Source organism: Rattus rattus, chromosome 14, assembly GCF_011064425.1.
Source record: "Rattus rattus isolate New Zealand chromosome 14, Rrattus_CSIRO_v1, whole genome shotgun sequence".
Lineage (NCBI taxonomy): Eukaryota > Metazoa > Chordata > Mammalia > Rodentia > Muridae > Rattus > Rattus rattus.
The window spans coordinates 40,997,183-41,019,937 of NC_046167.1; the positions used below are offsets into that span (position 1 = coordinate 40,997,183).

The 22,755-nt window shown below is 41.2% G+C and overlaps 1 protein-coding gene across 5 annotated transcripts; it reads left to right on the top strand.

The window, feature by feature from the left end:
- Positions 1-616: 616 nt before the first annotated feature.
- Zscan26 (zinc finger and SCAN domain containing 26) lies at positions 617-22,357 on the top strand. Of its 5 annotated transcripts, XM_032884417.1 has the most exons (7): positions 617-778; positions 1,014-1,134; positions 15,305-15,378; positions 15,493-15,552; positions 16,304-16,621; positions 16,893-16,998; positions 18,980-22,357. In XM_032884417.1, the coding sequence occupies exons 3-7, from the start codon at positions 15,364-15,366 to the stop codon at positions 19,876-19,878; spliced, it is 1,398 nt and encodes a 465-aa protein (XP_032740308.1). In that variant the 5' UTR covers positions 617-778; positions 1,014-1,134; positions 15,305-15,363; the 3' UTR covers positions 19,879-22,357. The 5 variants fall into 5 exon arrangements, with proteins under 5 accessions (XP_032740308.1, XP_032740305.1, XP_032740307.1 ...); XM_032884414.1 differs by lacking the exon at positions 1,014-1,134 and having other exon boundaries at positions 15,194-15,378; XM_032884416.1 differs by lacking the exon at positions 1,014-1,134.
- The last annotated feature ends 398 nt before the right edge of the window (positions 22,358-22,755 follow it).

Consider the following 22,755-nt stretch of genomic DNA (forward strand, 5'->3'; position numbering starts at 1 on the left):
ACTAAGCTCTGTTGGGTGCCTAGGCTTGAAGTCAAATAAGATAATCAAAGTGAACAAAGTGAACTTGTGCAGCAACATCAGCAACAACATACACACGCGCGCGCGCGCGCGCGCGCGCGCACTAGAAAGAAAATTGGCACATCTTGACCCATCTTCTTTTCAAGATAATTAAATTCCTCACTCAGGCCAAACAAGATAAAGAAGTGGCCACAGACAGGAGTCTTTGGAACTCGATGTCAAAAGAGTGGGGAATTAAGAATAAACTTGAGCACTAATCATTAGCTTTGGTTTTCTAGAAAACTGCTGGTTTGAAATGAGGTATTCAGCTGACTTTGGAGTGGTCATTTTAAACCCAACCTACAATGATCATGCTAGCTTTTGGCTAAAGCCCAACTTAAAGATTCAATTCCCTTGTCTGTTGGTGACTGTGATTACAGCCCGAACTTTGTTATTCTAGTGATAGATAGAGATGACGTCTGTGTGTGAAACAGCCAAATGAAAAGGCCTGTTTTATGTAAATAAAATGTTTCAACTTAGACCCAGTCAGGACACCACCGAGTTGAGTCCTGGTCCTCCATCTTCCTAGAGCGGAGCCGGAAGCTACTGGGCTGGAACGCCGACTTTGGGAGACGTGAGACTGACCCTGCGGCCAGGGCGCGAGGACTTACGGTGATCCGGTTCCAGCGGAGAGAGAACAGCAAACTTGTGATTCTTGAACGGTGGTTCTGGCTGGTACACAGAAACTTCCAAACCTCGGAGCTGGGAAGACCAGAGGCTGGTGCGTGACGGAAGCTTCTGGGCATGGGAGAGGGAGGGAGCCCAGGACCTAGTTGTTGAGGCAGTTTCATGCTGTTGCGCAGGCTTATTCTGGAACACACTGTGTAGCTCAAGCTCACCGCAAACTCCAGAATATCTCCTGCTTCAGCATTCTAACGCTGTGTTTGCCAGCACTCCTGGGTTGAGTTGCTATTATTTTTTGGTGAGGTTTTTTCCCCCCTTTGTTTGTTTTTGAGAGCGTTTCGTGAAGCCCATGTTGCCCCTGATTTGAACAATTTATCCTTCAACCTCCGAGCTGTGAGTTCATAGGCTGGCGCTGCCACACGTGGCTTCTGCATGTTTAAGTAGTTAATCACTATAAGTAAATAGAATATTTGAATAGATAATCCGAAGTAGATGGGTGGACATGGCGGCTTTAAAAGGCATACGTGAGGGAATAGCGAATACAGAGGCCCTAAAGCTGGAGCTTGTCTGTCTTATTTACGGAATGACGAAGGCACCACGGTATTTCGAGCGCAGTGAAATTACCAGAAAGCATAAATACGCTGACGAAGTGTGCATTTGGTTGTGTGAAGAACTTGGTCTTGGGTGAAAGAAGGACATAATCCGGCAGATTTTGTAATTGGACATCCATAATGTGGATAGATTGGAGGATGGGCAGAAATGAAATCAAGAATAATCCAAAGTTGGGTGCTATTAAAAACCTACATCTGAGCATAGTGACTAATTTCGATAATCTTAGCACTTGGGAGGAGGATTGCCCATTGTTGGCTAGGGAGTGAGATCCTTAGGAAAAAGGAAAAACTGGCAGGAAGTGAGGAAAACTGGCAGGAAATCTGGCAGGAAGTGAAGATTTGTGTTAATTGTGACTTTTGCTTCTGGATCAGACACACACACACACACACACACACACACACACACACACGCACGCAAGAGAGAAGGAAACAATAATCAAAATTTTGGGTCTGTAGATTTTTTTTTTCGCATTTTTTTTTTAATTTGAGTATTTCTTATTTACATTTCGAGTGTTATTCCCTTTCCCGGTTTCCCCGCCAACATTTCCCTAACCCCCTCCCCTTCTTTATGGGTGTTCCCCTCCCCAACCTCCCCCCATTGCCGCCCTCCCCCCAACAATCAAGTTCACTGGGGGTTCAGTCTTAGCAGGACCCAGGGCTTCCCCTTATACTGGTGATCTTACTAGGATATTCATTGCTACCTATGAGGTCAGAGTCCAGGGTCAGTCCATGTGTAGTCTTTGGGTAGTGGCTTAGTCCTTGGAAGCTCTGGTTGGTTGGCATTGTTGTTCATATGAGGTCTCGAGCCCCTTCAAGCTCTTCCAGTCCTTTCTCTGATTCCTTCAACAGGGGTCCCGTTTGCAGTTCAGTGGTTTAATGATGGCATTCGCCTATGTATTTGCTGTATTCTGGCTGTGTCTCTCAGGAGAGATCTACATCCCGCTCCTGTCTGCCTGCACTCCTTTGCTTCATCCATCTTGTCTAATTGGGTGGCTGTATATGTATGGGCCACATGTGGGGCAGGCTCTGAATGGGTGTTCCTTCTGTGTCTGTTTTAATCTTTGCCTCTCTCTTCCCTGCCAAGGGTATTCTTGTTCCCCTTTTAAAGAAGGAGTGAAGCATTCACATTTTGATCATCCGTCTTGAGTTTCCTGTGTTCTAGGCATCTAGGGTAATTCAAGCATTTGGGCTAATTGCCACTTATCAATGAGTGCATACCATGTGTGTTTTTCTGTGATTGGGTTACCTCACTCAGGATGATATTTTCCAGTTCCAACCATTTGCCTACGAATTTCATAAAGTCATTGTTTTCGATAGCTGAGTAATATTCCATTGTGTAGATGTACCACATTTTCTGTATCCATTCCTCTGTTGAAGGGCATCTGGGTTCTTTCCAGCTTCTGGCTATTATAAATAAGGCTGCAATGAACATAGTGGAGCACGTGTCTTTTTTATATGTTGGGGCATCTTTTGGTATATGCCCAAGAGAGGCATAGCTGGATCCTCAGGCAGTTCAATGTCCAATTTTCTGAGGAACCTCCAGACTGATTTCCAGAATGGTTGTACCAGTCTGCAATCCCACCAACAATGGAGGAGTGTTCCTCTTTCTCCACATCCTTGCCAGCATTTGCTGTCACCTGAGTTTTTGATCTTAGCCATTCTCACTGGTGTGAGGTGAAATCTCAGGGTTGTTTTGATTTGCATTTCCCTGATGATTAAAGATGTTGAACATTTCTTTAAGTGTTTCTCAGTCATTCGGCATTCCTCAGCTGTGCATTCTTTGTTTAGCTCTGAACCCCATTTTTTAATAGGGTTATTTGTCTCCCTGCGGTCTAACTTCTTGAGTTCTTTGTATATTTTGGATATAAGGCCTCTATCTGTTGTAGGATTGATAAAGATCTTTTCCCAATCTGTTGGTTGCCATTTTGTCCCTAACCACAGTGTCCTTTTGCCTTACAGAAGCTTTGCAGTTTTTTTTTGTTTTTTTTTTTTATTAACTTGAATATTTCTTATATACATTTCGAGTGTTATTCCCTTTCCTGGTTTCCGGGCAAACATCCCCTTCCCCCCTCCCCTTCCTTATGGGTGTTCCCCTCCCCACCCTCCCCCCATTGCCGCCCTCCCCCCAACAGTCTGGTTCACTGGGGGTTCAGTCTTAGCAGGACCCAGGGCTTCCCCTTATACTGGTGATCTTACTAGGATATTCATTGCTACCTATGAGGTCAGAGTCCAGGGTCAGTCTTTAGGTAGTGGCTTAGTCCCTGGAAGCTCTGGTTGCTTGGCATTGTTGTACATGTGGGGTCTTGAGCCCCTTCAAGCTCTTCCAGTTCTTTCTCTGATTCCTTCAACGGGGTCCTATTCTCAGTTCAGTGGTTTGCTGCTGGCATTAGCCTCTGTATTTGCTGTATTCTGGCTGTGTCTCTCAGGAGCGATCTACACTTCTGCACTTCTTTGCTTCATCCATCTTGTCTAATTGGGTGGCTGTATATATATGGGCCACATGTGGGGCAGGCTCTGAATGGGTGTCCCTTCAGTCTCTGTTTTAATCTTTGCCTCTCTCTTCCCTGCCAAGGGTATTCTTGTTCCCCTTTAAAGAAGGAGTGAAGCATTCACATTTTGATCATCCGTCTTCAGTTTCATTTGTTCTAGGCATCTAGGGTAATTCAAGCATTTGGGCTAATAGCCACTTATCAATGAGTGCATACCATGTATGTCTTTCTGTGATTGGGTTAGCTCACTCAGGATGATATTTTCCAGTTCCAACCATTTGCCTACGAATTTCTTAAACTCGTTGTTTTTGATAGCTGAGTAATATACCATTGTGTAGATGTACCATATTTTCTGTATCCATTCCTCTGTTGAAGGGCATCTGGGTTCTTTCCAGCTTCTGGCTATTATAAATAAGGCTGCGATGAACATAGTGGAGCACCTGTCTTTTTTATAAGTTGGGGCATCTTTTGGGTATATGCCCAAGAGAGGTATAGCTGGATCCTCAGGCAGTTCAATGTCCAATTTTCTGAGGAACCTCCAGACTGATTTCCAGAATGGTTGTATCAGTCTGCAACCCCACCAACAATGGAGGAGTGTTCCTCTTTCTCCACATCCTCGCCAGCATTTGCTGTCACCTGAGTTTTTGATCTTAGCCATTCTCACTGGTGTGAGGTGAAATCTCAGGGTTGTTTTGATTTGCATTTCCCTGATGACTAAAGATGTTGAACATTTCTTTAGGTGTTTCTCAGCCATTCGGCATTCCTCAGCTGTGAATTCTTTGTTTAGCTCTGAACCCCATTTTTTAATAGGGTTATTTGTCTCCCTGCGGTCTAACTTTTTGAGTTCTTTGTATATTTTCAATATAAGGCCTCTATCTGTTGTAGGATTGGTAAAGATCTTTTCCCAATCTGTTGGATGCCGTTTTGTCCTAACCACAGTGTCCTTTGCCTTACAGAAGCTTTGTAGTTTTATGAGATCCCATTTGTCGATTCTTGATCTTAGAGCATAAGCCATTGGTGTTTTGTTCAGGAAATTTTTTCCAGTGCCTATGTGTTCCAGATGCTTCCCTAGTTTTTCTTCTATTAGTTTGAGTGTGTCTGGTTTGATGTGGAGGTCCTTGATCCACTTGGACTTAAGCTTTGTACAGGGTGATAGGCATGGATCGATCTGCATTCTTCTACATGTTGACCTCCAGTTGAACCAGCACCATTTGCTGAAAATGCTATCTTTTTTCCATTGGATGGATTTGGCTCCTTTGTCAAAAATCAAGTGACCATAGGTGTGTGGGTTCATTTCTGGGTCTTCAATTCTATTCCACTGGTCTATCTGTCTGTCTCTGTACCAATACCATGCAGTTTTTATCACTATTGCTCTGTAATACTGCTTGAGTTCAGGGATAGTGATTCCCCCTGAAGTCCTTTTATTGTTGAGGATAGTTTTAGCTATCCTGGGTTTTTTGTTATTCCAGATGAATTTGCAAATTGTTCTGTCTAACTCTTTGAAGAAATGGATTGGTATTTTGATGGGGATTGCCTTGAATCTGTAGATCGCTTTTGATAAAATGGCCATTTTTACTATATTAATCCTGCCAATCCATGAGCATGGGAGATCTTTCCATCTTTTGAAGTCTTCTTCAATTTCTTTCTTCAGAGGCTTGAAGTTCTTATTGTACAAATCTTTTACTTGCTTGGTTAAAGGCACACCGAGGTATTTTATATTATTTGGGTCTATTATGAAGGGTGTCATTTCCCTAATTTTTTTCTCGGCTTGTTTCTCTTTTCTGTAGAGGAAGGCTACTGATTTATTTGAGTTAATTTTATACCCAGCCACTTTGCTGAAGTTGTTTATCAGCTTTAGTAGTTCTCTGGTGGAACTTTTGGGATCACTTAAATATACTATCATATCATCTGCAAATAGTGATATTTTGATTTCTTCTTTTCCGATCTGTATCCCCTTGACCTCCTTTTGTTGTCTGATTGCTCTGGCTAGAACTTCAAGAACTATATTGAATAAGTAGGGAGAGAGTGGGCAGCCTTGTCTAGTCCCTGATTTTAGTGGGATTGCTTCAAGTTTCTCTCCATTTAGTTTAATGTTAGCAACTGGTTTGCTGTATATGGCTTTTACTATGTTCAGGTATGGGCCTTGAATTCCTATTCTTTCCAGGACTTTTATCATGAAGGGGTGTTGAATTTTGTCAAATGCTTTCTCAGCATCTAATGAAATGATCATGTGGTTTTGTTCTTTCAGTTTGTTTATATAATGGATCACGTCGATGGTTTTTCGTATATTAAACCATCCCTGCATGCCTGGGACGAAGCCTACTTGATCATGGTGGATGATTGTTTTGATGTGCTCTTCGATTCTGTTTGCCAGAATTTTATTGAGTATTTTTGCGTCGATATTCATAAGGGAAATTGGTCTGAAGTTCTCTTTCTTTGTTGGGTCTTTGTGTGGTTTAGGTATAAGAGTAACTGTCGCTTCATAGAAGGAATTCGGTAGTGCTCCATCTGTTTCAATTTTGTGGAATAGTTTGGATAATATTGGTATGAGGTCTTCTATGAAGGTCTGATAGAATTCTGCACTGAACCCATCTGGACCTGGGCTCTTTTTGGTTGGGAGACCTTTAATGACTGCTTCTATTTCCTTAGGAGTTATGGGGTTGTTTAACTGGTTTATCTGTTCCTGATTTAACTTCGGTACCTGGTATCTGTCTAGGAAATTGTCCATTTCCTGCAGATTTTCAAGTTTTCTTGAATATAGGCTTTTATAGTAAGATCTGATGATTTTTTGAATTTCCTCTGAATCTGTAGTTATGTCTCCCTTTTCATTTCTGGTTTTGTTAATTTGGACACACTCCCTGTGTCCTCTTGTTAGTCTGGCTAAGGGTTTATCTATCTTGTTGATTGTCTCAAAGAACCAACTTTGGTTCTGTTGATTCTTTGTATGGTCCTTTTTTTTTCTACTTGGTTGATTTCAGCTCTGAGTTTGATTATTTCCTGCTTTCTATTCCTCCTGGGTGTATTTGCTTCTTTTTGTTCTAGAGCTTTTAGGTGTGCTGTCAAGTTGGTGACATATGCTCTTTCCTGTTCTTTCTGCAGGCACTCAGAGCTATGAGTTTTCCTCTTAGCACAGCTTTCATTGTGTCCCATAAGTTTGGGTATGTTGTAACTTCATTTTCATTAAATTCTAAGAAAGTCTTTAATTTCTTTCTTTATTTCTTCCTTGAGCAGGTTATCGTTGAGTATAGCATTGTTCAATTTCCACATATATGTGGGTGTTCTTCCCCTATTGTTATTGAAGACCAGCTTTAGGCCGTGGTGGTCTGATAGCATGCATGGGATTATTTCTATCTTTCTGTACCTGTTGAGGCCCGTTTTTTGACCAATTATATGGTCAGTTTTGGAGAAAGTACCATGAGGAGCTGAGAAGAAGGTATATCCTTTTGCTTTAGGATAGAATGTTCTATAAATATCTGTTAAGTCCATTTGGCAAATGACTTCTCTTAGTCTGTCTACGTCTCTGTTTATTTTCTGTTTCCATGATCATTGATGAGAGTGGGGTGTTGAAATCTCCTACTATTATTGTGTGAGGTGCAATGTGTGTTTTGAGGTTTAGTAAGGTTTCCTTTACGTATGTAGGTGCCCTTGTATTTGGGGCATAGATATTTAGGATTGAGAGTTCATCTTGTTGGATTTTTCCTTTGATGAATATGAAGTGTCCTTCTTTATCTTTTTTGATGACTGTTAGTTGAAAATTGATTTTATTTGATATTAGAATGGCTACTCCAGCTTGCTTCTTCCGACCATTTGCTTGGAAAGTTGTTTTCCAGCCTTTCACTCTGAGGTGTGTTTCCTGTAGGCAGCAGAATGCAGGGTCCTCGTTGCATATCCAGTTTGTTAATCTATGTCTTTTTATTGGGGCGTTGAGGCCATTGATGTTGAGAGATATTAAGGAATAGTGATTATTGCTTCCTGTTATATTCATATTTGGATGTGAGGTTATGTTTGTGTGCTTTTTTTCTCTTTGTTTTGTTGCCAAGACGATTAGTTTCTTGCTTCTTCTAGGGTATAGCTTGCCTCCTTATGTTGGGCTTTACCATTTATTATCCTTTGTAGTGCTGGATTTGTAGAAAGATATTGTGTAAATTTGGTTTTGTCATGGAATATCCTGGTTTCTCCATCTATGTTAATTGAGAGTTTTGCAGGATACAGTAGCCTGGGCTGGCATTTGTGTTCTCTTAGGGTCTGTATGACATCTGTCCAGTATCTTCTGGCTTTCTTAGTCTCTGGCGAAAAGTCTGGTGTGATTCTGATAGGTCTGCCTTTATATGTTACTTGACCTTTTTCCCTTACTGCTTTTAATATTCTTTCTTTATTTTGTGCATTTGGTGTTTTGACTGTTATGTGTCGGGAGGTGTTTCTTTTCTGGTCCAATCTATTTGGAGTTCTGTAGGCTTCTTGTATGCCTATGGGTATCTCTTTTTTTAGGTTAGGGAAGTTTTCTTCTATGATTTTGTTGAAGATATTTACTGGTCCTTTGAGCTGGGAGTCTTCACTCTCTTCTATACCTATTATCCTTAGGTTTGATCTTCTCATTGAGTCCTGGATTTCCTGTATGTTTTGGACCAGTAGCTTCTTCCGCTTTACATATCTTTGACAGTTAAGTCAATGATTTCTATGGAATCTTCTGCTCCTGAGATTCTCTCTTCTATCTCTTGTATTCTGTTGGTGAAGCTCGTATCTATGGCTCCTTGTCTCTTCTTTTGGTTTTCTATATCCAGGGTTGTTTCCATGTATTCTTTCTTGATTGCTTCTATTTCCATTTTTAATTCCTTCAACTGTTTGATTGTGTTTTCCTGGAATTCTTTCAGGGATTTTTGTGATTCCTCTCTGTAGGCTTCTACTTGTTTATTTATGTTTTCCTGTGTTTCTCTAAGGGAGTTCTTCACGTCTTTCTTGAAGTCCTCCAGCATCATGATCAAATATGATTTTGAAACTAGATCTTGCTTTTCTGATGTGTTTCGATAGTCCGTGTTTGCTTTGGTGGGAGAATTGGGCTCTGATGATGCCATGTAGTCTTGGTTTCTGTTGCTTGGGTTCCTGCGTTTGCCTCTCGCCATCAGATTATCTCTAGTGTTACTTTGTTCTTCTATTTCTGACAGTGGCTAGACTGTCCTATAAGCCTGTGTGTCAGGGGTGCTGTAGACCTGTTTTCCTGTTTTATTTCAGCCAGTTATGGGAACAGAATGTTCTGCTTTCGGGCGTGTAGTTTTTCTTATCTACAGGTCTTCAGCTGTTCCTGTGGGCCTGTGTCCCGAGTTCACTAGGCAGGTCGCTTGGAGTAGGAAGGTTTGTCTTACCTGTGGTCCCGAGGCTCAAGTTTGCTAGTGGGTTGCTGCCTACAAGCTCTCCGAGGGCGTAGCAACCAGGAAGATCTGCGCCGCCCTTTCCGGGAGCTTCCGTGCACCAGGGTTCCAGATGGCGTTTGGTGTTTTCCTCTGTAATCAGTAATGTGGGCAGAGTGCAGTCTCTTCTGGGTTCACAGGCATGTCTGCCTCTCTGGAGGTTTAGCTCTCCCTCCCACGGGATTTGGGTGCAGAGAACTATTTATCTGGTCGGTCCCTTCAGGTTCTGGTGGTGTCTCAGACGCAGCGGATTTGCTGCTGCTGTGCCCTTATCCAAGGGAACTCAGAGGCTGTATACAGTTTCCTCTTGGGCCAGGGATGTGGGCCTGTAGATTTCTTAAAAAAGGATCAAAGGGGCTTGGGGATTTAGCTCAGTGGTAGAGTGCTTGCCTAGCGAGCTGAGGCCCTGGTTCGGTCCCCAGCTCCGAAAAAAAAAAAAAAAAAAAAAAAAAAACATATTACAAAAAGTACAAAAAGGATCAAATGTAAGTTCAGCCCAGGGTTCGTGGTGCACACCTTTAATTCCAGCATTAGGGAGGCAGAGGCAGGCAGATCTCTGTGGGTTCAAGGCCAGCCTGGTATATAGAACATGTTTCTGGACAAGCAGAGCAACACAGAGAAAACCTGCGTTTGGCAGGGAGGGCAAACACACACACACACACACACACACACACACACACACACACACACACACACACACACAACTCTCCAAGTTTGGCTATAGTATAAGGTAGTTCTTAGGTGTCTGAGGAGATTGAATTAGCAAGGGAAGCAAGGTGGCGTAGCTCTGTTGACTTGTTTATTGTGACATGAGCTGTGACTAATCAATAAGAAGAAAAAGTTTAAGGGGTTTTTCCATGTTAAGAGTAGAATATATAAGGAACCGAGAACAAAGAACAACAAAAGTACCACAAGTTTGGTCGTTAAAGCATAAGAAAGATTTAGACCATATTAAATGTGTTAGAGTTGATCTTGATGGTAATGGCAATTCCTTGTGTTCAACAGGCTTCATTTCCCCCTTAGGAAGATCTCATGTGCAGTGTGGGAAATAATTGGTGTCAGGAAGGCCAGCTTTAGATCAGTGACTCAACCTTCCTATCGCTGCGCCCCTTTAATAGTTCCTTGTGTTGTAGTGACCCCCCAACCACAAAAGTATTTTCATTGCTACTTTAAATTTTAATTTTGCTGCTGTTTTGGACTGTAATGTAAATATTTTTGGAGACAGAGCTTTGCCAAAGGGGTCACGACCCACAGATTGAGAACTGCTGAGTTCGAGTATTCTGAGTAGGAGAGCATGTCATCAACAAAATGGAAGGGTGTATATGAGAGATAGGAAGCTGTAGAATTTTAAAAGGCTGCTGGAGAGATGGCTCAGTAGTTAAGAGCACAGAGAAGGACATAATCTGACAATATTTTGTAATTGGACATCCATAATGTGGATAGATTGGAGGATAGGCAGAAATGAAATCAAGAATAATCCAAAGTGGGGTGTTATTAAATACCTGTATCTGAGCATAGTGACTAATTTCTATAATCTTAGCACTTGGGAGAAAGATTGCCCATTGTTGGCTAGGGAGTGAGATCCTTGGGAAAAAGGAAAAACTGGCAGGAAGCACTAGAAGACTCATATTCAGATCCCAACACCCACACGGCAGCTCAACCACTGGATAACTCCAGATTTGAGATCTACACCATCTTCTGGCTCTCTTCAGGCAAACATGTAATGCACAATCACAGACATACATGCAGGCAAAACATCCATTTTTTTTAAAGGAACTTGATTAATTATATATATACAGTATGAAAAAGGGGAAGAGAATGGTCAGTCTCCTGGCTTGAATGACAAAGTAGATGGAGCTCCTCCCAAAGACAGGCTAACTATCATATATGTGTGTATATATCACATTATAGAACTGACTCACCACTAATTTATGTGTTATGTTTGTATCAGAGTTCTTACTGCCTTTAAGAAGAGATTTGTTTTTTAAGTTATTTATGTGTGTCCAGATAAGTGCACTAGGGTACAGTCATCCTTGGAAGCCCTAAAGGTACTCAGCTCTCCCCGTGCTATGGTTACTGGTATTGTGAGCCACCCAGCAGGGGTTCAGGGAGCTGCACTTGGATTCTTTGAAAGAGCTATTTTCTTAACCACAGAGCCATCTCCTCAGCCCCTTTATTAAACCCTTTTAAAGAACTAGTATCCCTGCGGTCTAACTTCTTGAGTTCTTTGTATATTTTGGATATAAGCCCTCTATCTGTTGTAGGATTGGTAAAGATCTTTTCCCAATCTGTGGGTTGCCATTTTGTCCTAACCACAGTGTCCTTTGCCTTACAGAAGCTTTGTAGTTTTATGAGATCCCATTTGTCAATTCTTGATCTTAGAGCATAAGTGTTTTTGTTCAGGAAATTTTCTCCAGTGCCCATGTGTTCCAGATGCTGCCCTAGTTTTTCTTCTATTAGTTTGAGTGTGTCTGGTTTGATGTGGAGGTCCTTGATCCACTTGGACTTATCTTTGTACAGGGTGATAAGTATGGATCGATCTGCATTCTTCTACATGCTGACCTCCAGTTGAACCAGCACCATTTGCTGAAAATGCTATCTTTTTCCCATTGGATGGTTTGGGCTCCTTTGTCAAAAATCAGGTGACCATAGGTGTGTGGGTTCATTTCTAAGTCTTCAATTCTATTCCACATGGCCTGTCTGTCTGTCTCTGTACCAATACCATGCAGTTTTTATCACTATTGCTCTGTAATACTGCTTGAGTTCAGGATAGTGATTCCCCTGAAGTCCTTTTATTGTTGAGGATAGTTTTAGCTATCCTGGGTTTTTTGTTATTCAGATGAATTTGCAAATTGTTCTGTCTAACTCTTTGAAGAAATGGATTGGTATTTTGATGGGGATTGCATTGAATCTGTAGATCACTTTTGGTAAAATGGCCATTTTTACTATATTAATCCTGCCAATCCATGAGCATGGGAGATCTTTCCATCTTCTTTTTTTTTTTTTTTTTTTTTTTTTTTTTTTGGTTCTTTTTTTTGGAGAGGGGGATCGAACCCAGGGTTGAGCTTCTTTGGCAAGCGCTCTACCGCTGAGCTAAATCCCCAACCCCATCTTTCCATCTTCTGAGGTCTTCTTCAATTTCTTTCTTCAGAGGCTTGAAGTTCTTATCATATCTTTCAGATCTTTTATCTTTCTTATCATATCAGATCTTTCACTTGCTTGGTTAAAATCACACCGAGGTATTTTATATTATTTGGATCTATTATGAAGGGTGTCGATTCTCTAATTTCTTTCTCGGCTTTTTTCTCTTTTGTGTAGAAGAAGGCTACTGATTTATTTGAGTTAATTTTATACCCAGCCACTTTGGTGAAGGTGTTTATCAGGTTTAGTAGTTCTCTGGTAGAACTTTTGGGATCACTTAAATATACTATCATATCATCTGCAAATAGTGATATTTTGACTTCTTCTTTTCCAATCTGTATCCCCCTGATCTCCTTTTGTTGTCTGATTGCTCTTGCTAGTACTTCAAGAACTATATTGAATAAGTAGGGAGAGAGTGGGCAGCCTTGTCTAGTCCCTGATTTTAGTGGGATTGCTTCAAGTTTCTCTCCATTTAGTTTAATGTTAGCAACTGGTTTGCTGTATATGGCTTTTACTATGTTTAGGTATGGGCCTTGAATTCCTATTCTTTCCAGGACTTTTATCATGAAGGGGTGTTGAATTTTGTCAAATGCCCTTCAACAGAGGAATGGATACAGAAAATGTGGTACATCTACACAATGGAATATTACTCAGCTATCAAAAACAATGACTTTATGAAATTCATAGGCAAATGGTTGGAACTGGAAAATATCATCCTGAGTGAGGTAACCCAATCACAGAAAAACACACATGGTATGCACTCATTGAAAAGTGGCTATTAGCCCAAATGCTTGAATTACCCTAGATGCACAGAACATATGCTTCACTCCTTCTTTAAAAGGGGAACAAGAATACCCGTGGGAGGGAATAGGGAGGCAAAGTTTAGAACAGAGGCAAAAGGAACACCCATTCAGAGCCTGCCCCACATGTGGCCCATACATATACAGCCACCCAATTAGATAAGATGGGTGAAGCAAAGAAGTGCAGGCTGACAGGAACCGGATGTAGATCTCCTGAGAGACACAGCCAGAATACAGCAAATACATAGGCGAATGCCATCATTAAACCACTGAACTGCAAACGGGACCCCTGTTGAAGGAATCAGAGAAAGGACTGGAAGAGCTTGAAGGGGCTCGAGACCTCATATGAACAACAATGCCAACCAACCAGAGCTTCCAGGGAGTAAGCCACTACCCAAAGACTATACATGGACTGACCCTGGGCTCCAACTGCATAGGTAGCAATGAATAGCCTAGTAAGAACACCAGTGGAAGGGCAAGCCCTTGGTCCTGCCAATACTGAACCCCTAGTGAACGTGATTGTTGGGGGGGAGGGTGGTAATCGGGGGAGGTTGCGGAGGGGAACAGCCATACAGAAGGGGAGGGGGAGGGTTAGGGGGATGTTGGCCCAGAAACTGGGAAGGGGAATAACAATTGAAATGTAAATAAGAAATGCTCAAGTTAATAAAGATGGAAAAAAAAGAAATAGTATCAGTTTTCATATTTTTTGGTCAAGAGATGTCTAAAAAAGAGATTTATTAAAATAAAATCATGACAGGTGAAAGATGATTGTTTGGGAAGAGGCTCATGGGGGGGGGCAACCGATCAAAATATATATGCGTGACATATCATGATAAAATCCATTGTTGTACATAGTAGGAAAAAAGCCAAAGATTTTTTACTACAAGGATTGCCTCATGGTTATCAAGTCCTAAGATCTTGAGGGAGAATTAGCAAGCTAAAAACAAAACAGTAAATAATTTCATTGTAGTGCAAGTCAAAGACTTCAAGTCTGAAGGCAAGAGACTTGGGATCCAAAAGAACTGAATTCTCAGTTCAGAGATGAAAGAAAAAGTAAAACATTAGTATCTTGCTTGAAAACTGCTGGAGAGGAAGTCTTCCTCTTATTTGTAAGAGGATGAGTCCTTTGTTCTCAAACTTTCTGTTGATCTGGCCAGGCCACTGCATTATGAAGAATAGTGTGTTTTATTCTGTCTATAGTCTGTTAAATATTAAATCCAAAATAATGTTTGACCAAATATTTTCACCCATGTCTCAGAAGTGACTTATAAACTAACCACCACAATACGAACCTGATATTTTCTGACCAATAAACATCACTTCCTTGGTCTTTCTCAAGCCTCTATTAATAGGTCATGCAGCTCCGAGCCTCTCACATCCTTGCTACTTGAGAGGTAGGAGTGGGGGGTTGTTTCAGCTAAGATATATGAGGCTTCATTGAGCAACCCAGCAAAACCACATCACAAAGAAACAAATACTAGTAATGGCTTTTAAATTTAATTATTTGGTCATAAGCTTCCTGGCTCTGCCTCTGGAGTGTTGGCATATAAAACTGAAGTACCATATCTGCTTTAAATGTTTGGTGTTTTTAATGCAAGCATCAGATTCCAAATATTTCACTTAGCTTCATCTCCTTAATCTAGAACATTAACCTCCCAACATACATCTGTTATGTATGTAGATTGACTGAGTTCTGGATTTCTCAGAAAGTTTCCTCAGTAAATTCATGATAAATAATATTTATTAAAAGTATTCCATAAGTAATAGGGTCCTTGGTATTGGTGCCCTATGGTGCCTTAGTATTGATGCTGCTACACTTGCTCATTTGGTTATATTTTCAACTGCCAAATACCTTTTTTTTCCTCTTTACTGATTCACAGGGGTTTGATTAGCACAGAGAACTTTCTGTTCTTCCCTCTTTTCACCCAGTCATTTTAGCATTCATTTGTGACTCTCAACTAAATCATTCAAAAGTTTTTAAATGGCCGTTTTTCAAATCTATTCCAATTTCTAGTTTGGGTGGCAACCTATAAAAGTTTTCTCTCACTTTGCTTATATATTCTTAGGAGTAGCTGCTTTGGAGAACACAAATGGCTAGAAGGCAACAACCCTCAGGAAAGATCACTTGTTGCTGTTGTTACTACTAGTACAGCTGTTTCTGTGACTTGTGTTTTTAGGAGTCTCTCAGGATACAGTCAAAAGAAAGGTCTCCAAAACAAAGTGCCTGAAGGAAGGGATGGCACTGGCCTTGGTGAGTGTGTGTTCATGTGTTTTTCCTCTTTTCTTTTTTTTTTTTTTTTAAACTTCTTTGAGAGTTTTCAACATGTTCTGATCATATTCTGTTCCCACACATACCTCTTCCCAGATCCACCCTAACAAGCGTGCATACTCTTTGGCTCCCCTGAATCTGAAGGAGGAGCTTCAGGTAATGAGAGAATCACTATTGTTCATGGTATCAGAGGTCTGGCCTTGGGGAGGGGGTCCTAACAGACTAAATTTAGTGACTTGTCACTCAGTCCAATGAGAGAGATGTGTGAAACAAGATAAGAACCAGTTACTTAGCAAATCCATATTGGGAAGAAACAGGAAGACAGTGTCCTTAGCCCTGTCTTCAGTGCCCTGACTCAGAATTAAATGGAGAAAGGACAAATGCTGAGAGGAGAAAGAGCACATAACAGTCCATGTCGATCTGTCTTGGAAAAACTGAGCAGTCATTTCATGCTGGGTCTGTAAGGTCCTAATACCTCCAGCAAAGTTACTATTGCCGAGGCAGCCAATGCTGGTTAGTGGACACTATCATGGGTGATCTGTCTGCAGAGTTCTTAGTGTCTTGAAAATAACTTATTCTTATCTTGGTGACAATAGCCTTAAAAGGGGACTAGAAGCTGTGTGTGGTAGTATAGGACTTTAATCTCAAATTCCAGGCCAGTCAGTACCACATAGTACTAAGAGCCTGTCTTAAAAGATAAAAAAACAAAAGAATGGGACTACTAACAAGGGTATAGAAATTAGGAGCTGTCAACTTTTGTTCTCCAATTGTGGAAGAGACATTTCTTATCTGTGCAGAGATGAGTAGAAATATGACTCACAGCTTAAGATAGCAAAAGAGATAGATACAGTTGTAGATCCAAGTCTGTGCTGTAAGCCAATTTTAAAACTACTGTGCTTGGGAACAGGGATTCAAAGTTCAAGGGGACAGAAAAGGCGTTGGGCAGGAGCCATTGTGCAAACAGTTCAGGCAGCTGCGCTATGAGGAAAGCACTGGACCTCGAGAGGTTTTACGCCGACTCAGGGAGCTCTGCAGACAGTGGCTGCGGCCTGAGACCCACAGCAAGGAGCAGATCCTGGAGCTGCTGGTACTGGAGCAGTTCTTGACCATCCTGCCAAGAGATCTGCAGGTCCAGGTGCTCGAGCACCACCCAGAGACTGGGGAGGACCTGGTGGGAATACTGGAAGATTTGCAGTTGGACCGTGGAAAAGCGGGAGAGCAGAAGGTAAGGGGTACAGGTGCCCATTTGCAGGAAAGTAAGAAGTGAGCCCCCCAGGTCACACAGGTGGACATGAGCACAGCAGTGGGCGGGGCACTGCTCACTGCTGGTCGGTGTCAGCCTCTACTCACACTTGCCATTGCTACCCCAGGTGAGGCTGAAGTGTGCGGATATTCTCCATTCTGCCTCTTAGCCTCTTTAAAGGTTCTTTGTTCTCTTTTCTGACATTGAAGTGTTTTCTTTAATCAGTTTCCTAATTATCTGTACTTATCTCTAGGACTCAGCCCAAAGAACCAGACCGACTGTGCTGGTTGGAGAGCCAGCCCCTCATAGAGAAGCACAGGAGCAACCTGGGTTTGTGGCTCTGAAGCCTGAGGAGAGAGGTAAGAACAAAATGGCATCTTTTTGCATTTGAGTTATGGTAGGCTATGTAGTGCCTCTGCCTTGGCACCCATAGCCTTTTGATGTTTGTCTTTATCAGCTCTGTTATGGCTTAATTTGTATACACAATCTACACTAGTCAGTGGAGGTTTTTGTTTTTGTTTTGTTGTTTTGTTTGCTTGATTTTGTATATACAATAAACTTAACAGCACAGTCAAGATTTAAAAGATCTACAACTCTAAACAATTTGAATGAACAGCATACCAAGGAGAAGTGGAGCTGGACCTACCTGTTGCTCTTCCCTAAGGCACAGAATCTCAGGCAGAGTTTATTTTTCTCCTATCTCCAAATCACTGTGAATGGCCATGCTGGGGAAGGGGGAGTTAAGATCAGTTTCTTTGGCTCTGATTTGTTACTTTTCTATTTCTTCTTTTGGTGCCTCTCTCTTCCTTTTTAGACACAAGGTCTTCCTGTGTAGTTCTGGCTGATCTCAACTTCAACTATGTAGGTCAGCTGGCCTTGAACTCTCCAGTGTCTTTGATACTTTCTCTAAGTTACCTTGTATTCTTCTCTGTCACTTAAATACAAATGTGTTGATGTCTCCCCTTGCTTAGATCCCTTAGTGAACTGGGTAATGCTATTCTGAAGGAATGTGGCCATGTTGGGAAGAGGATCAGAGAGCTATAGCAGCCCCTCCCTCCAGGCAATACTGAATTGTGCTACGCCTCCCACTCAGAGGCACTCTGTCAAGCCCAGTTCATTCCCATTTCCCCTTCCACTTTCCTTCTGGGTCCCTTCTGCCTCATTCACCCTATTCCTCCTTCCTGGTTCCCTACTGGCTTACTGTCTGGGTCTTCCTCACCTGTGTTCTCATAGGAAGTTACCTTCCAGTTTCTGGCTTCTTTCTCTCTTAGTTAAAGAGCCTGGTTTTGTTTTGTGCCCTGAATCTGTTACAGGTCCTGACCTTGAGTAAACAGTACCTACTGCTAACTGGGTATTCTTACTTCTAAAGCTGACCTCTGCTGTCTTCTTCCCTGTTCAGTATGAGAAAAACTTGCAACATTTGAATAGGATAGGGAACCTGCTGTTCCTTTCAGAAAGGAAGACTTCATATTTCAACATGATGCTTTTGTGAATGCATTATTCTCAAGGTCTTATGTTCTTGATACTGTTGATTTATTGATAAAGATTTTACTCAGTGATAAAATTGGCACTGTGCAAACACATCTTCATTTCTCAAAGTACCTTCCCCGTTTAGCTTGGTGGTCCTCAGGTGACCTAGTTGATGGTGCTTGTTGTTTCCCAAGTGACTGATTATGATCAAGAACATGCAGGCATGCTTTTAGTAACTTCGTTGTGTGTGATGTATACCACATAATAAAACTTAGAACATTTAAAATAAATTACTCTCACAATCCCTGCCCTCCCCAAATCCAGCACAGTTAACATTTCTTGGGTCCAGCTGGATGTGCTGGCACATGGCTGTGATTGTGGGCCTTGAGAGCCTGAGAGAAGAGGATTGCTGTATGGTTTAGGTTAGGCCAGTTATTCTGCATAGTGAAACCTTACCTCAAAAAAAAAAAAAAAAACCAAACGACCAAACAAACAAAACTGCAATTTCTCATAAATCACTCCATACATATATTTTAAATAATCATACGCAAAATGTTTTTTTTTTTGAGGGGGGTTGAAGAGAGAGCTCATCTTATAAGAAAACTTTTACAGAGGACCTAGTTTCAGTTCCCAGTACTCACATTGCAGCTCACAACATTCTGTAACTCCAGTTTCAGGGAACTGGGCACCCTCTTATGGTTTCCTTGGTGCTACCTGCATGTTGTGTACATGTATACGTGCAAATGAAACACACACATAACAATCTTTAATTTATACACATGGCTTTATTTATGTATCTCCTATTTGAAGATTCCTCTCCCTGAACACCAAAAATAAAATAATCAGTGATGTATATATTTAATGTTTTAGGTAAAGAGACAAGGAGTGAGAATGGGACGTTCACTGGAGGGATAGACTCTTGTGGAAGAGTGGAATCATCCTGTACAATGTCTGAAACCATCGAGGCCCAGTGTGAGGACCTGAGCTTGAAAAAGTATCCAGCCATGCCCAAAGGAAAAACTAACAGTCAATGCTTAGAAACTAAGGAGAGACTTGTTCAGAACTCAGGCCTGATTGAATGTGACAGAGCGCATACAGGAGAAAGGTCCTGTGAATCTGTAGTGTATCAGAGTTCTGTTGCTACTGAACATCAGGAAATCTCTAAAGAGAAAGGTCACCCCTGCCAAGAGTGTGGGAAAGTCTTTCAGAGAAGTTCACACCTCATCAGACATCAGAAAATCCATCTTGGTGAGAAGCCTTACCAGTGCAAAGAGTGTGGAAAAGTCTTTAGCCAGAATGCAGGTCTTTTGGAGCATCTCAGGATCCATACTGGAGAAAAACCCTATCTGTGTATCCATTGTGGAAAGAACTTCAGGCGAAGCTCTCATCTTAATAGACATCAAAAAATTCACAGTCAGGATGAGCCCCGAGAATGCAAGGAGTGTGGGAAAACCTTTAGTCGGGCCCTCCTCCTCACCCACCATCAGAGAGTCCATGGTCGTTCCAAAAGACATCATTGTAATGAGTGTGGGAAAGCCTTCAGTTTGACCTCCGACCTTATTCGACATCACAGGATTCACACTGGAGAAAAACCTTTCAAATGTAATGTGTGTCAGAAAGCTTTCCGTCTAAATTCACACCTAGATCAGCACGTCAGAATCCACAATGAAGAAAAACTCTACAAGTGTAGTGAATGCAATGAAGCCTTCAGGCAGAAGTCTGGTCTCTTTCAGCATCAGCGACATCACCATAAAAGCAAACTGGCTTGATGAGGTTCTTTGAAATATTGGGATGTTACATTGATAAGCAAACAGCGCTTTAAACACCAGGGCTTCAGTATTCTTGAAAGCCATTTGCCTCCATTGTTTCCCTCTCTTGACTTTACTGAAAGTCATAATTAATTAGACTATAATAATTTTACCCTAAGAGTGGAATCAGAGTTAAACAAGTATTCACTACAGAACTTCTCAGATCTTTGGATGTGATAAGTACATGATCATTTATCTCTTAAGTATTAGCTTTATGTATGAATGAAGTTTTTTAAATCAGCAAGTCAAGTGCCTATAGGTTTATACAGAACAAGATCAAGCTGATATTTTTGCAAGTACTGTAACAGCAGGCTCCTAAAAAATAAATGAGAGTTGGGGAGATGGCTCAGTGGTTAAACCAAGTTGCTATGCAAATGTAAGGACTGTTTTAGATCCCCAGCACCCATGTTGAAGTCTAATGAGTATAGTGGCCAGCCTGTGGCCTGTGGTTCCACTCCTCAGGTGGCAGAAATGGGATCTTTAGAGCAAGCTGGCTAGCCAGACTAGCTATTAGCAAACTTAGAATTCAGGTGGGAGGGTTTGGAGAGCAGTTGGAGTTATCGAGAAAGACTCCTGATGATAATATAAGTACACATGTATCCGTACACTTTTACAGCCATACATGCAAACATCATACATGTGAAAAGAAAAACCTAAGGAGCTAGAGTGATGAGTCAGCAGTTAACACATCTGCTCTTGCAGAGGACCCGGAGCATTTTTAATTCCTAACACCTCCATATCATAGCAGCTCACAACCACCTGTAACCCCAGTTCCAGGGATCTGATGCCCTCTTCTGGCCTTCTCAGGTTCCTATACACAATGGTCCACAGAAACTGGTGGACACACCTAGAAAACTGGTAAAATATTTTTAGGCCCAAAATTAATAATGCTTGGAAATAGACATTCTCAAGAGTTTAATATAGGTTGAACATTTTCCCTATTGAGTCCACACACACACTGGCTTCATATCCTCTTTACCCTTGTACCATCAATGAACACATTTCTGAAAGCAAAGATAGCTTTGCTGTTTAACTATAGAACCTACCCTTAGGATTAGCTCATGTCAATTTACATTCCCTACCCATTTGAACCATGGTATCACAGTTTTTCAAATTATAAATCAAGTTTTACTTAAACTATGCAAGAGACTTTGAGTCACTTGATGAATGAACTGTGTTGAATTATTCTAAGCAGCAACTTGCTTACTGGGCAGTGCCAGTACAGTGACCACTTGAAGGACACTTCTTAATAAATGTCCCATAAGGGAAAATGCTTTCTTTCCCTTTGATACCAATGATGAAAATTTAAATGATACTTATTTTGAAATCATTTTGACCATTAAAATCAAATCAGCTTGGAGAGATGGTCATGGTCTTCATGCCGTATTGACTGTCTCGCTAGTGATGAAAGGTAATAAGCTTGGAGCCTTCCCAAGCGCATCACCAGACTGCTAAAGCATAGTTTATGGTTGGGAATTGCACAGGGTGTACTTCTCCAAGACAAGGGCTTCTTAAGGTATGCCGATTTGGCAAGATAAGAGGACCCTTGTAGTGATTACGACTTGGTTTTACTACACTTGGCTTACAAATAAATAGCGACTTAGAAGAGCTTATTTTTCTTGTCCGATAGAAAAGGATAGAGTCAGTCGAACACAGATCTGTGGTATCACTAGATCTGAATCTAGTCAGCTTGCTGCCAGTCACATCTAAAAGGGGACAGACCAAGGACTGTTAGGCAAAATTCTAACATTAATCTTCACTTTCATCCCCCTTTAGCCAAACTTTTAGCTCTGCACAGAGTAAGACCCTCCTCTTTGTCAAGATTTTTGCCCTAAGATCAAGGCGCTGGCAGAACCAAGAAGAACCTTTTTTTTGACCATACCTTGATGTGATGGTTGCACCTTTAGCAGTCATATGGCCTTAAAAACTGACAGCATGGACTATGGTCCTCAACACTACCAAAATAACAGTGTTAGCATGCGATCAGTCTCCTTGATGTTTAGCTCATGTCCATGCCAGAATGTGCATGTAACAGGCATTTGTAACACTTGTAATTCCTAAACCTCAGAAGAAAGCACCTGTTTAGTACAGGCTTTATATTTCTACTGTTGAACATACTTTTATGCATTGATTAATCACATATCTATCACTGTGTAAAAGTGATGTCTTTTCTGGCCTTTCTCCTTTTATTCCTAAACAGCATGGTCCTTAAAAATTAGAGAACTATCAAATTTTAAATGCACATTACTTTTTGTCAGTTTGTGTGTGTAGTATTTACCCAACAAATATATTTAAAGCAATGTAAAAACATAATTATCGATACTGTAAAGAAAATACTTTTCTATAGAAATAGTGATATTGACAGTATTGTAAACAGTCTGTAAAGAGTTAATGAAGTTTCGAAGTAATTTTTGAATAAAATTAAAACTTTAAAAAGAAAGATTTTTGAATGGCGTTTCCTACACCATTACTTACAGAGATTATAACCTAAGCCTGCATTGTGGAGGAGAGTTAAGTAAATTATTGTATCCTATACAGTGGAATACCACTGTTGGGATGTCTATAACCTATGCCTATGGGACTGGGAGAGGCTCAGTTGACAAAATGGCTATGACACAAGCACGTGAACCTGACTTCAGATTCCCATAGCCATGTAAAATGGTAGATTAGAGCTGGTAATGCACAGCTATAATCCCCCTGGGGTGGGGAATCCCAGTGTAGCTGCATCAATGAGCCCCAAGATTAATAAGAAACCTTGTCTTAAAAAATAAGGTGAAGAGTTACAGAGAGACGCCTCTGGCATCGACTTCTGACCTCTGCACCCACATGCACATGTGG

Excerpts from the sequence above, each read along its gene's own strand:
- Zscan26 (XM_032884417.1), top strand. Across the intron at positions 15,553-16,303 it reads ATCTGAAGGAGGAGCTTCAG|GGATTCAAAGTTCAAGGGGA; the intron begins GTAATGAGAGAA and ends GCTTGGGAACAG. Across the intron at positions 16,622-16,892 it reads GAAAAGCGGGAGAGCAGAAG|GACTCAGCCCAAAGAACCAG; the intron begins GTAAGGGGTACA and ends ACTTATCTCTAG.